We start from the raw sequence: 13561 nt of genomic DNA, 5'->3' as shown, positions 1-13561 counted from the left end.
AAATAACTCATCATACAATTAGAGCACCCAACATAATATCTATATGAATGTGGAGCACACGTTGATGAAATGCAAAATATTTAAGAAAAGAAGAAAAGAGATAACTAATAGCAATGTACATAGAAATTTCCGTTACACCCAATGTGGGCTACGACTATGAAGATTCAACCGATTCACTTTCATCTTCGTGATCCCAACAATTTAACATTGAAACCTCTTCCACCATAACCTAGAGAAATACAACTAGACTATGTGCCTTAGGTAGATTGTCAAGTTCAGATGATCCTCTTTCTATATTAAGAAGTGTATGGTATAATAAAAAAACTATATGAATATAGTATAGCGACATTGAGTTAATGTTTGAACCTACACATAAACAATTGTATACAATCCTTTTTAATGAAAGAAAGGTGATGATCAACAGATACACAACATTACATCAATTATACATTGTGGTTGGAGACAACAACAATGAAGAACCATCTAATATGTCATCCACTGATTCTGTACTTATAGTTCTCTTACTAGGCATCACAACTTGAAATGTAGGAGAGCAGAGTTCCCATCTAGTCCTTTTTCATTGTAGTATTCGAAGAATTCCTTCGATGTGGTTTCTCTATATAAGGGGGGATTTTCTTCTGATAACAACTCTTTGATGGGAGAGATCTTTGATAGTTGAAGTCTGTTGAAGAGAAAACATGCCACAGACATTCTTGGGCCTATATGGTTGGCACATACTCTATGTTTGACACTTTTAAACCTGTCGTTAGAGACAAGCTGTATCGAGGCAATAGTATAACAAATAAAATAAGTTAGATATAGTAACAATATCATGATAACTACGCACAACGTTTTTGTAAACTTTACTTTTTGTAATTGTGATGAAGAAAACAGCATCAATAAAGAATTGCATTCAGATAATTATCAACAAACAATTGCTGATTTATTACTTAGGTGGTTTGTGCCTTTAGATCCTCCAAGTGAGATGTGTAGAATTATCTATTATGATTGTAATATATAGTTCTCACGTTCGTAAGACGTTGACTTTCTAATAAAGGCTGAGGTCCCATTCAACGCCAAGGTACCGATTAAAAATAAAAAATAAATAAACAATTGTATTTGAACTATTATAAATGATTCATGAAGCATGATTATAGCCTTGACACTATTAACATCACATTGATAATAACATTTGAACTTTATAAAATTATTCAAGAACAATATATTATCAAGTCAATAAAAGTTGATTAATATGGATGAAGCTTGGAATAACAAAGAATTTACCTGTAGAAGATCTCCAATGTTAACTACTAGAGCTCCACGCATGGGAGGGACATCTACCCATTGATTTTGATGAAGAATTTGGAGACCACCGATGTGATCTTGTAAAAGGATGGTAAGAATATCCTTATCTGAATGCTTGGTAATACCCAATGTAAGTTCCGGTTCAGGGCACGCTGGATAGTAGTGACAGATAATTGCAAGCCCCTTGGCACATTCCATGTCCATAAGGTGGTTGGGGTTGAGCTCGAGAGCCTCCGATAGTAACTCAAACAATGTGTTCCGCATTTTCATAACATGCGTTGAATACTCAATCATTATATCTCTATAAATCAAGCACTTTCATTGTTAGGGAAGTTATGATAAAATTAATTATATATACAAATTTAGAATTAGTTTGAATTAGCATGGCATGTCATAATCCATTTGAACGGGTTGTTGTACAAATGGATTTGAATTTGGGACCTTAATGAACTGATTTTTTTTGTGGCATTAGGTTCAAGAGGTTTTTACTATAAGGAAACAATTGAATGATTTATCGAAAAGGCCTCCCACCTCAGTGCACCGCCTCCGAACAAAGCGAAAAGAAGGAAAATACTAGCTTCAAACAATGTTTGAAATGGAGCACAAAATTTCCAAGTGAGAAGGGAACATATTTGTGTTAGAACCCATGTGACGTTTTGGCCCCATTGACCTCCACGGTTTTAGTTTCTAAATTGCACATGGATTCTATTATATAATAGATATAAAATTTAAATGCAAACCCAATATCATTAGAATTATATATTTTAAAGAATTAGTAGGAAACCTTGATGGATAAAAAACCTACTAAAAGAATTAATTTAGGCCCTCAATTTTCATCTATAAAAGGCATTGGCTAACCCCATATTAGAGTTGTTGAAAGGACACGAAACGTTGAGATAAAGGAAGTGACATACATCAATCACAAAATGACTTAGTCAATCCAAATAGAGAGAAGGGTGAATGTGAATCTAGAAAAAAAGACCAATCCGATTAAGGTTTTGCAAAGTATGAGAAAAAAGGAGATTAAAGGGAACTTCTAAAGTATTGGATTGAAGGTTCAACGATGATGCAAGGTAAATAATGATAACTTGAATTAGATTTTTTGTTCATAAATGATTGTTTGAGATATGTGTATGATTGATTCTATTGAGACAAAATAATAGTCGTGTTGAGATTTGAATGTATAAAATAATCAACATATGGTATCAGAACGTAGGTTTTGAATCTCTTTATCTTGACTACCATTCATGGATAAAAGATTTCAATGACTTATAAAATTCTTGTGACAATTTCTTAAACTCACTATGTAACGATAATTGTTGAATTTTTCATAATTTTTTTTTATATGTATGTATATGAATTTATTTTTATTTTATTTTAGAATTCAATCATATATCAATTTGGATTTCTGATTTAATATTGATTGAAATTGAAATTTGATATTTGTTTAGATTTTTTTCATTTTTTTTATTTATTATTGTTATCAGAATTTCGGTTTTGCATGTATATTTAATTTCCAATTTTGGGTTTACATGTATGTTAATTTCCAATTTTGGTTTTACATATATATTTAATTTTCAATTTTTGTTTTATATGTATGTTAATTTTCAATTTCGATTTTACATGTATATTTGATTTTTAACTTTTGTTTTACATCTATGTTAATTTCCAATTTTTTGGTTTTACATATATATTTAATTTTCAATTTTGATTTATGCATGTATGTTTAATTTTCAATTTGGTTAATACTTGTATGTTAAGTTGCCAATTTCGATTTTGGAATTTTGATGTGATGTGCATATGGTTCCAATTTTGGTTATTGACATTGTTTTGTTTTGGTACAGGATTAGGATAAAATAAATTGATATTTTATTTTAAGATTCTTGACCAATTGAACATTAGTTTTAACATTGAACTTTTATTATCAAAAACATTATAACATATCATGTTAGTGAAATATCAAAGTTTGATTTAACCAATCTAATAAATATTATTGAACAATTTAGAGAAACATAAATTTCTTAATTTTGTAACCGCCAAAGTGGTCTTAATTAGCAATATTTGTGAGTTTTTTAATTGTATTAAATTTGGTCATTGAGATGACATTAAAGAATAATAATGTTTACAATTGCAGTCTTAATTAGGAAAATATGATTAACCCAAAGGAGAATTTCATTTAACTAATTGAATTTTAGGTAAGGTAATATAATCTATATAATTTAATAAAGGTAGGATTAGATACCCAAAGATAACAAAATTGACTAAATAAATTATATAAGTTATTTTAGTCTTATAGGGTAAGTAAATAGTCTTTACCCTTAGATGAGTAAACAAGGAATATACACAGTTTAACTCAAATGATAAATTTATGTGATATTAATGAGTTCGTCATTATTTAATATAACTCAAAGCACTAATTAAGATATTGTCCTTATAAAATTTCAGTTCCTGGTTCATTGCATTCTCATGCATCCACCGTCCAAATCTTTATCAGGTCAAAATTTTCAGAATGGTATGAGCACATCCAATTTACTTTAAGAGTTCAGGATCTTGACCTAACGCTTATCTCTGCAGGACCTACAGACCTAACTGAGAGTAGTACGGTAGAGTAAGAAAACTTATTTTTCGATTGGGAAAGATCGATTAGACTTAATTTGATATTCATGAGGATGATTATCATTAATAACATTAAGACCTCTCTACCCCTGATTGATAGCACGCATAAGTACTTGAAGAACTTAAAAGAAAAGTTTAAATCTATTGATAAATTATTTGCAGGCACATTAGTGGCTGAATTGATAATTATGAAGTATGATGGGATGCGAGGAATACAAGACCACATCCTCAACATGGCGAACAAGATTGCAAAGTTAAGAACGTTAGAAATAGGCATAGATGGTTCTTTCCTAGTTCAATTCATCTTCAACTCTCTTCCAGTTCAGTTCGGACCTTTTAAAATCTACTACAAAATTAATAAAAACAAGTGGAGTGTGAATGAACTGATTAACATGGGCATTCAAGAGGAAACGAGATTGAGACACAAAGAGAAATAATCTACTTTTGTGATGACTCAAAGAGGAATATTAAAAAAATGGAAGAAGAATTCATCAAAAAAATATAAAACACTTGACAAAGCAAATCAGGCTGAAGGGAAGAACGAAAATGATATTAGGTGTTAATTTTGTGACAAAATGATACACATAAAAAATGACAGCACAAAACATAGAAGTTGGTTAAAAAAGAAAGATATGTCTATTTCTTTTATATGTTATGAATCAAATTTAGCTAAAATACTTTCTAATACTTAGTAGATTGATTTTGGAGCTACAATTCACATTACGAATTTGATGGAGGGATTATTTTCAAGTAAGAAACTAATACAAAGTGAAAGATCTGTCGTCATGGGAAATCATATCGAAGTGCAAGTGCTAGCTATAGGGACCTATTGCTTAGTATTGGAGATTGATTATCAGATGGATCTGTAGAACACTTTCTATGTTTGTATCATATTTAGGAATTTAATTTATTTATCTAGATTAGATAGTTTGGGTTATTCAGTCTCTTTTAAATGTGGACAATTAAAGTTGTTTTTTCATTCAACTTTTAATTGGATCTAAGATTTTAATTGATAGTTTATATAAATAAATTTAAATTATAATTAGGCTTTGTCTTTAGTTTCCTTATGTTGGAACTATGGTTTGATTAATGAAAATTCCTTAATATTGTGATATAAACATCTAGGACACATCTCTAGAGTTAGGATAGAAAGATTAGTGAAGGACAAAATCTTAGACAATTTGGACTGCACAAATTTTTTAGTATGCGTGAATTGTATTAAAGAAAATCAAACTAGACATACTAAGAAAGGAACCACAAGAAGTAAAGAATTTCTTGAGATCATACACACTGATATTTGTAAAAAATTTCCCATTGCATGGTTGAGTGAAGAAAAATATTTCATCCCCTTTATAAACTACTTCCTACGTTTGGTTATATTTATTTAATTCATGAAAAATATCAATCTGTGGATATTCTCCAAATCGTTATAATTAAGGTAAAAAGACAATTAGACAAGAATGTTAAAATAGTTAAGTCAGATATAAGAGGTAAATACTATGGTAGATTTAATGAATCGAGTCAAAACCCTAGTCTTTTTGCTAAACTTTTAGAAAAATTAGGTATTTGTGCACAATATATAATCTCTAAAATGCTTCAACAAAATAATATAGTTGAAAGGCATAATCATACACTTATTGACATGGTTAGGAGTATGCTGAATCATTCAACATTTCTAGAATTCTTGTGGGGAGAAACATCAAAGACCGTAATGTATATCTTAAACAAAATTCCCAATAAAATAGTTCCTAAAACATTATTTGAGTTATGGACTGGTAGGAAATCCAGTTTAAGATACTTACATGTTTAGGGCTATCTAACGGAAGAAATAATCCATAACCCACAAGAAAGGAAATTGGATCCTAAGATCATATTTGGATATTTCATTGGTTATCTAGAAAAATCTAAAGGATATAAGTTCTATTGCAAATACTAGAATAATTGAAATCGAAAATACAAGATTCTTGAAAAATTGTGAGATTAGTAGGAGTGTCGAATCATATAAAATAACTATTGAAGAAATAAGAGTGGATATCCTGCCAATTTTTAATCATCATAAAATTGTTAATTTTCAAGATGTTCAACAATTTAAGGAGAATGGGTAATAGTCAGAACAAGTTGGTTTACCACTCCATCAAGATTCAACTATTGTAATTGAAGATTTGTCATCGGTAGTTCTGAGAAGATCTCTTAGAGTAAGAACACCTGCCATTTTAGATGATTACGTAATGTATCTATAAAAATCTTACTTTGATATTTAGACAAATAAAAATCCTATTACGTTTTCACAAACAATAAAAGTAATGATTTTATCAAGTGGATGAATGCCATGAAAGAAGAGTTAAAATCTATTAATTAGAATTGTGTTTGAGATCTCGTCGAATTGCCTTTTAAATATGAGAAAGTTGATTGTAAATGGGTCTTTAAGACCAAGTGCGACGCAAAAGGCAATATTGAATAATTTAAAATCAAATTTGTGACCAAAAATTTTACTTAGAAGAAAGACATTGATTACACTTGGACTTTCTCTCTAGTTTTAAAAAATGACTCACTTAGAATCATTATGGCATTGGTGACTTATTATGATTAGGAGTTATATCAGATGAATGTGAAAACATTTTTTTAAAATAGAAGTTTAGACAAAGAAATCTATATGGAACAACCTGAAAGATTTATAAAAAAGGGAAAGGAAAGTGTAACTTGTAGCTTAAAAAATTCATTTATGAACTTAAACAAGTTTCAAGGCAATGGTACATAAAGTTTAACAATACAATTATCTCTTTCGAATTTAAGGAAAACAATGTTGACCATTGTATATATATCTAAATATCAGTGAGTGTAAGTTTATTATGTTTATTATGTTTGTGGGTGATATTCTATTAGTTAATAGTGATCTTGGTTTGTTACACGAAATTAAGAATTATCTCATTGAGAATTTTAAGATGGTTGATATGGGTGAAACAACATATGTCATTGGAATAGACATTCTTACGAATCGATTTTAAGGATCATTACGATTGTCAGAAATGTTATATCAATAGAGCCTTAGAGAGATATAATATACAATCTTGTTCTAATGGTAACACGCCTATCAAGAAAGGAAACAAGTTTAACTTGATGCAATGTTCGTAGAATGATTTAAAAAATAAACAAATAACAGATATTTCATACGCTTCAACTATTGAGAGTTTGATATATGCTTATACATGTACTAGATTAGATATTAATTTTATAGTTGGAATGTTAGGAAGATATCAAAGTAACCTGGGAATAGATCATTGGAAAGTTGTAAAAAAAAGGTTATGAGGTATCTAAAAAGGATGAAAGATTATATGCTCATTTACAGGAGATCAGATCATCTAGAAGTGATTAGGTACTCGGATTCAGATTTTGTTGGATGCTCTGATAATAGAAAGTCTACATCGAGTTTCATATTTCTACTAGCAGGAGGAATTATCTCATGGAAGAGCGTGAAGTAGAGCATTACTACTTTATCTACTATGGAGGCTGAATTCGTGACATGTTTTAAGGCCTTGAATCATGCTCTTTGGTTGCGAAATTGCACCTTAGGACTTGGGGTTGTCGACTCTATAGCCAGGCCATTGAAGATATATTGTAATAATATCATAGTTATATTTTTTTTTCTAAGAATGGAAAGTACTCAAATGATGCGAAACACATAGAAATCAAGTACTTAGTAGTTACAAAAAACGTCCATAAATAATTAGTGTCAGTAGAAAATATTAGTACCACCCAAATGATAACTAATCCATTGACAAAAGGATTATCACCAAAAGTTTACAGAGAACATATTACCAAGATGTGTTTTTAAGAAAAATATTTTTATATATAAGGAATAAATTACTTTGAAGTGATTATGTAATTGACATTAATATTAGTACTAAATAAAGTTTGTTTCTGCTTATTTATTATTTCTAATTATATTATTATATTTTATTTGGATTTAAGTAATACAAGATATGTCTTTAAAAGACCAAATGAAATGGGCATAATTAAAGGTTATATCAGAGAGGGTATTGATGGCATGATACATGGAAGGAAGTATAACATAAATGACAAACAACCGTCATGACTCAAATTAATATTTAATCGAAATATAACAGTAATGAATCTAATTACATATTGGGAATATTGATGATTTTAAAAGTCCTAATCACGTATAAAATGTTTTTGATTCTACAATCCTAAAGTTGAATCAATTTTCAAAATATTTTGAAATTTATTATTAGCACAATGATCTAATGGGCCAAGTGGAAGAATGTTAGAACCCATGTGACGTTTTGGCTTCATTGACTTAGGTCCATTGACATCCACGATTTTAATTTTTAAATTGCACATGAATTTGATAATATAATAGATATCAATTTCAAATGAAAAAACCAATATCATTAGAATTATATTTATTAAAGAATTAGTAAGGGACTTTGATGGATAGGAAACATATTAAAAGAATTAATCTAGGCTTTCAACCTTTACCTATAAAAGGGATTGGCTAATCCCATATTAGAGTTGTTGAAAGGACACGAAACGTTGAACACTTGAAGATAAAAGAAGTGATATCTATCGATCATAAAAAAAAAAAAAAAAACTTAGTCAATCCAAATAGAGAAAATGGAGAAGGAGGGTCTAGAAGAAAAGACTAATCCGATTAAGGTTTCACAAAGCACGAAGAAAAATGAGATTAAAAGGAGTTTCTTTAAAAATATTGGATTAAAAGTTTAGCGATGACAAAAGATAAATTACGATAACTTAAACTAGATTTTTTTTATTCACAAATGATTGTTTGAGATATGTTTTTGATTAATTCTACTGGGACAAAATAATAATCGTGTTGAGATTTGAATATATAAAATAATCAACCATTTGGTAGAAATCTATAGAAAATGAATCCCAAGAAAATCTGTATTTTTCTGGATCCCCATAAATATGTGCAATTGTGTATGTCACATGACCTAGAAAAGTTAATCCAAGACTTCACATAATCTCACATGACCAATTGCATGAATCCTAACAAGAAGGATAGTTTTAAAATTTGGGATTGGTATGGTATGCCCTTAAAAAAAAAGAAAAAAAAACACATGGGATTGGTCAATTCAAGATTTTGTAAGCTCCCAGATTGACTCTTTTTTTCTTTTTAATTCAACTCGTCACGTACCTGCATGCCACCGGCAACTCTTCGTGGTTGATAGGGTCAGGATCAACTATGCAAGAAAAGGTGTCTCTCCAGTTAGCAGCTGGTGCTTGATAGAGATCAAAGTTGCTGTTGTAAATAAACCTTCTTGTCTTGTCACGCGTATAGTACTTCATCTTTACTTCCTTGGATTGCTCGTTAAACCTACGTACTCCTTCAATCATCCCATCCAACACACCTATAGGGATCTCATGGTTCACCACTTGGAAGAAGCCCCATGTCTCTGACGCATGTCGGACTTGATTGATTATTTCTTTTCGTCGATCGACACTCTTTTCGATGCCTTCTAGGTCTATAATTGGAATCGTCAAGTGCCTATCGAATGAAGTGGAATTCTCATCGACTGGATCTTGAGGTTTGATGAAGATTCGTGGGATCTTTGTTACACCGTCATCCACCAGACCTTTAACACCCGCTTTCGAATCATCGAAGGCTTTTAATTCTTTGGTTCGATCGTAGTCGGATATAATATCGGCAGAAACTTCGCTGGTGCTGGAGATCACCATTTTTGTTTTCTCTTTGATTTAGTTTGACATTTTGGTACAGAACAGAAGAAGAAGATGAGTAAGTGATTTAGACAGACCCCTCAATGTTTTGATAAATACTTGTGATACCATCCTTAGTTTTCAAACTAGTGATATGATCCCTTGACCTTAGTCTTCTCTTACGGGCTAATAGAAAAAGACCTAATTAATACCCTCACCTTTATCCTCTAGCCACACAAAAAAAAAAACCATGATTTTCTCTAAAAGTTTATACCTTCAACTTCTATGGTAAATTATTTTAAATCTATTAAACCTCATCTTCAATCTATCATTTCTACCTTGCCATTTTCTAATGATAAAATATGAATAATGCTAAAGTGGCCTAAAGATTGTACCACATATCGCACATCCTTACGTGAAAATTTGTAAGAATCATAGATGCTTTTCATTGAGATACGAGTCAAAAAGCATCTATGGTTCTTACACACTTTTATGTCAAGATGTGCTATATGAGGTACAATCTTGAGGTGATCACTCTAGCGCGACTCATAAAATATTTATTTTCTCTAGAAATATTATCTATCAAAATTTGATAAAGGTTGAAGAAGATAGAATCTTTTAAGATTGAAAGAAAGTGGATAAAACTTTTACACAAGGGGTTGAAGATGAATGATCTTATGAAAAAATAATTATTACTATAAGCTGAAAATGATTATTAATCTATTTGAGAAGACTGAGATCATAGAGGAATCTTATTAATTTTAAACCATAGGAGGGCATCTTAAATATTCTGCAAACCATGAAGGTGTGTGTTTGAATGACACTTAAATATTTTGATATTTTAGAAACACCCCATTATTAAATTGGTGCTATTAAGTTACCCCCTTACAAATTGGAACATTAGGTTTACCCGTTGACTGTAAGTCAACATTATTTTTTCTTGATGATTAAAGAGTGGAATTTTAATTGATAAATTTTTAAATAATTGTAATTTTTTTCGATATTTTTAAAATATTGTTAATATCGACAAAATTATCATGTAATATTGACAAAAGATCATCAAATTGTTAATATTACAAAATGACTTTGTGAACATTAACAACATTTTGAAAATATTAAAAACTTTTATAATTATTTGAGAATTTATCTAATTTTAATTTTGATTTTTTTAAAATTTTGATTTAATAAATTAAGTGTTTGAACGGTTTTTTTGGATAAAATTAAAATTTTACTGTTAAATCATCGAGAATATACATGGTTCACTTATGATTAAGTGGGTAAACTTAATCTTCTAATTTACAAAGGGTTAAAAGTAATATCACCGATTTAACAGGGTCTATTGTTAAAGTAATACAAAAGTTTAATTAAAATCCACGAGTAAGTAGAGCAATGGACCCTTTTAATAGAAGCCAATAAATGTGAGGCGGCGCACGTTGACTTGTGTATCAACCACTACAATAAATAATCGGTACTTATCCACGTAAAATTGTATTTTTAATTGGACATGCTTTTACCTCTCTCCGTCCATGGTATAAGTTCTACTATATATATGGAAAATGTTCGGCAACAAACATTTAGGCAAAATATTTTTCAAAACATGAGTTAGAAATTTTGAAATGGACTGATTTTTTGTGAGGATGATCTCTACGGTGAGGAGATCATCATCACTAAAAATCAGCCCATTCTAAAAATTTTAATTCCATCAAAAATAATTTACAAAAAATAGACGGTCCACGATTTTTTAACTTGTAAACATGGGACTAGAAGTTTTGGAATGAGCTGATTTTTGGTGAGGATGATCTCCTCACCCTAGAGATTATCCTTACCAAAAATCAATCCATTCCAAAACTTCTAACCCATGTAGGATAAAACACATTTGATAAAGCGTAGGGTAAAGCTTAAGGTGTTGAACATTTCTATACATATATATAGAAATGTTCAACACCCTAAGCTTTACCCTACGCTTTATATATATAGAAATGTTCAACACCCTAAGCTTTACCCTACGCTTTATCAAATGTGTTTTGTCCTACATGGGTTATAAGTTTTGGAATGGGTTGATTTTTAGTGAGGATGATCTTTACGATTAGAAGATCATTCTCATCAAAACTCAGTCCATTCTGAAATTTCTAACCCCATATTTACAAGTTGAAAAATCGTATATATATGGAAATGTTCAACACCCTACACTTTACCCTATGCTTTATCAAACGTGTTTTATCCTACATGGGTTAGAAGTTTTGGAATGGGTTGATTTTTGGTGAGGATGATCACTACGATTAGAAGATCATCCTCACCAAAAATCAGCCTATTCCGAAATTTCTAGCCCCATGTTTACAAGTTGAAAAATCGTGAACCGTCCATTTTTTGTAAATCATTTTGTATGGGATTAGAAGTTTTAGAATGTGCTGATTTTTGGTGAAGATGATCTCTTCACCATAGGGATCATCCTCACAAAAAATCAGCCTATTCCAAAACTTCTAACCCATGTAAGACAAAACACGTAGGGTAAAGTGTAGAGTAAAGTACAAGGTGTTGAATGGGACCCACACACACATATATATATATTTATATATATGGGAAATGTTCAGCACCCTAAGTTTTACCACACTTTAACAAACGTTTTTTGTCCTACATGGGTTAGAAGTTTTGGAATGGGCTGATTTTTGGTGAGGATGATCTCTATGATTAGAAGATCATCCTCCCCAAAAATCAGCCCATTCTGAAATGTTTAACCCCATGTTTACATGTTGAAAAATCGTAGACCGTCCATTTTTTGTAAACCATTTTTGATGGGGTTAGAAGTTTTGGAATGAGCTGATTTTTGGTGAGGATGATCTCCTCACCATAGAGATCATCCTCACCAAAAATCAGCCAATTCCAAAACTTCTAACCCATGTAAGACAAAACACGTTTGTTAAAGTGTGTGGTAAAGCTTAGGGTGCTGAACGGGACCCTATATATATATATATATATATAGGGTCACGTTCAATGGCAAATTTTTGGCAAAACATTTTTCAAAACATGAGTTAGAAGTTTTGGAATTGGCTGATTTTTGGTGAGGATGATTTCCTCATCATAGAGATCATCCTCACCAAAAATCAACCCATTCCAAAACTTCTAACTCATGTTTTGAAAAATGTTTTGCCAAAAAGTTGGCCATGGAATGCTACTTATATATATATATATATATATAGGGTGGTGTTCAATGGCCAAATTTTTGGCAAAACATTTTTTAAAACATGAGTTAGAAGTTTTGGAATGGGCTGATTTTTGGTGAGGATGATCTCTACGGTGAGGAGATCATCATCACCAAAAATTAGTCCATTCCAAAACTTCTAACCCCATCAAAAAATAGTTTACTTCTTAATTTATCTGATTTCTCCCAGCCTTAGAGATTTTTTCCAAAGTTTTTTCTTGTCGAATTATTTTCGAACCCCGACTTTGTCACTATGCTTGGGAAAGATCTCATATATTTTTTTTTAGCGAGATTCACGTAGAAGAGAAGCAATCTCTTGGTGTTGCAGATTTGAATTCTGATTTTAGCGACTGAGGACAATAACTCTTTCACAAATCTGTAGTGTTTAATTAAAAGTAGGTATTGTTGTTGTCAATGGTTTGTAATGGCACTCCAAGTGCTTGATCAAATGCTTCAATAAATTTAGAGATTAAAAAAAATGAGACAGATCGGTGCACATGATCTAAAGCAAAGTAATATTTCTATGAAAGAAAATTTCTGATTTTCTATCAAAGGTTGCAACACAATGTTTTATATATTGTGGTTGATGAAGGATTTGAAGAGGAGAAGTAGATAAAAAATACTAAGGAAATGGAAGAAAACAATTAGGTTTGATAGTGTCGGATTCCAAGATCTTTAAAACTTGATCAGACAATCAAAAGCCTTCTGTACCATGTAAACGTTTGATAAATGGATTAACCCGAA

General features: G+C 30.7%; 1 protein-coding gene across 1 annotated transcript; it reads right to left on the bottom strand.

Moving 5' to 3' along the window:
• Positions 1–308: 308 nt before the first annotated feature.
• On the bottom strand, positions 309–9697 carry LOC147387825 (1-aminocyclopropane-1-carboxylate oxidase homolog 1-like). The gene is made up of 3 exons (XM_086421056.1): positions 9098–9697; positions 1285–1606; positions 309–777 (listed from the first exon to the last, which is right to left on the bottom strand). The coding sequence occupies exons 1-3, from the start codon at positions 9637–9639 to the stop codon at positions 532–534; spliced, it is 1110 nt and encodes a 369-aa protein (XP_086277182.1). The 5' UTR covers positions 9640–9697; the 3' UTR covers positions 309–531.
• Positions 9698–13561: the final 3864 nt, after the last annotated feature.

Source organism: Akebia trifoliata, chromosome 13, assembly GCF_017979445.1.
Source record: "Akebia trifoliata isolate Shusen 1 chromosome 13, ASM1797944v1, whole genome shotgun sequence".
Lineage (NCBI taxonomy): Eukaryota > Viridiplantae > Streptophyta > Magnoliopsida > Ranunculales > Lardizabalaceae > Akebia > Akebia trifoliata.
Note: the sequence above shows the minus strand (reverse complement) of the source record. Positions and strands in the feature narration are given on the sequence as shown.